Raw genomic sequence first — 1,353 nt, 5'->3', positions numbered from 1 at the left:
ATTGTGTGAGTGTGTGTCTGTCGGTCTTCCGAACAGCTTTTATTGCCAAGCTGTGTCCTCAGCACAAGTGATGGTAAACGCGGTCCTACCCCGGGTACCCCAGAGGCTGTTCATGGTCGTCGCAGCTGTAACCTTCTCCTGCTGCACTCTCGCTATTGTTGCTGCCCCTTTGCTACCAGTGTTCTTCGTAGCGAGTACTTTAAAAGGTAAGAAGCCTGTCGATTTATGCCGGTTAATGCCAGTTTTGAACAATTCCGACGGAGACCCCCGCAAATTATCATGGCATTGATTGGTATAGGTTCAGCGCTCTTGCCCACACAGATCTCCGATTTAAATGTTTATCTCCGATAAGACAAAACCAAATAATATGTGTACTAATAACATGAAATTGTTATGTTCAGTTATGTCATGTATGGGCTTTGAACTAAAGTCTCCGGCTCCTCTGTTCAGAACAACAGTATGTGCTGAGCCAACGAGGCTTATTTAAACTTGAGACTAGGCCCATAAGCCAACACATAAGAGAGTTGTCAAAGCTACGGAGGCCTTCAACCAGGGATCTGCTGGTAATCAGGAGAGCATGAGAGTGCCCCCTCTCCGCCACAGACAGACAGTGTAAGTAGATGGAAGGATGGATGGATGGGTGGATGATGTATGGATGGATGAGAGGATGGATGGATGGATGGACAATTGAATTGGTGGATGGATGGATGGACAATTAAATTGGTGGATTGATAGATGGATGGATGGGTGGATGAATTGATATATGGATGGATGGATGGGTATTTTAATGAAAAGATGGAGAGATAGGGGGAGGAGATGGGTGGATGAAAAGAAGAACATCGGACGGACGAGCAGAATTTTAAATCAAAGGAGGACTTGTTTGTTTGTTTTATTCATTTTGAGAGTTTAAAATTGGGCTTGTTTCCTGACAGCGTGTTGCCAAGGCGGCCTGAGTGTTCCGGCCATCACCCTAGTCGGGCACTACTTCAAGAAGCGCCGATCACTGGCCACCGCTGTGGCTTTGCTCGGAATCAGCACCTGCTCGATGGCCATCCCACCCCTATCACGGTACACGCGAGAAGAGTACGGCGTCAGAGGATGTCTGCTCATCATTGCTGGCATCGAGGTTAGAATGATAGATATAGACAAAGATAGTACAAGACAAGATGGGCCACTCAGCCTAAAAAGTGTCCGCAGGAAGTATGCTCTTTGCTTCAGATGGCGCTACAGTCTGTTTTGAAGCTCTCTTTCGTTTTTCCAGAAGAAGAATAGAAATAGCACCTCCTTGCGTGCGCAGATCGACTGCTGTTCATCAGCGGTTCGGGTACGTTCAGTGCGGAGTCTTAGGTTGTT

General features: G+C 47.0%; 1 protein-coding gene across 1 annotated transcript in view; it reads left to right on the top strand.

The window, feature by feature from the left end:
• Positions 1–70: 70 nt before the first annotated feature.
• Positions 71–1,353, top strand: part of LOC101864203 — a 3,988-nt gene continuing 2,705 nt past the window's right edge. Inside the window, exons 1-2 of the mRNA XM_035968302.1 lie at positions 71–206; positions 933–1,126. Coding sequence (XP_035824195.1) covers positions 71–206; positions 933–1,126 — 330 coding nt within the window. The remainder of the gene's footprint in view (positions 207–932; positions 1,127–1,353) is intronic.

This window comes from Aplysia californica, unplaced genomic scaffold (assembly GCF_000002075.1).
Source record: "Aplysia californica isolate F4 #8 unplaced genomic scaffold, AplCal3.0 scaffold00050, whole genome shotgun sequence".
Taxonomy (NCBI): domain Eukaryota; kingdom Metazoa; phylum Mollusca; class Gastropoda; order Aplysiida; family Aplysiidae; genus Aplysia; species Aplysia californica.
Note: the sequence above shows the minus strand (reverse complement) of the source record. Positions and strands in the feature narration are given on the sequence as shown.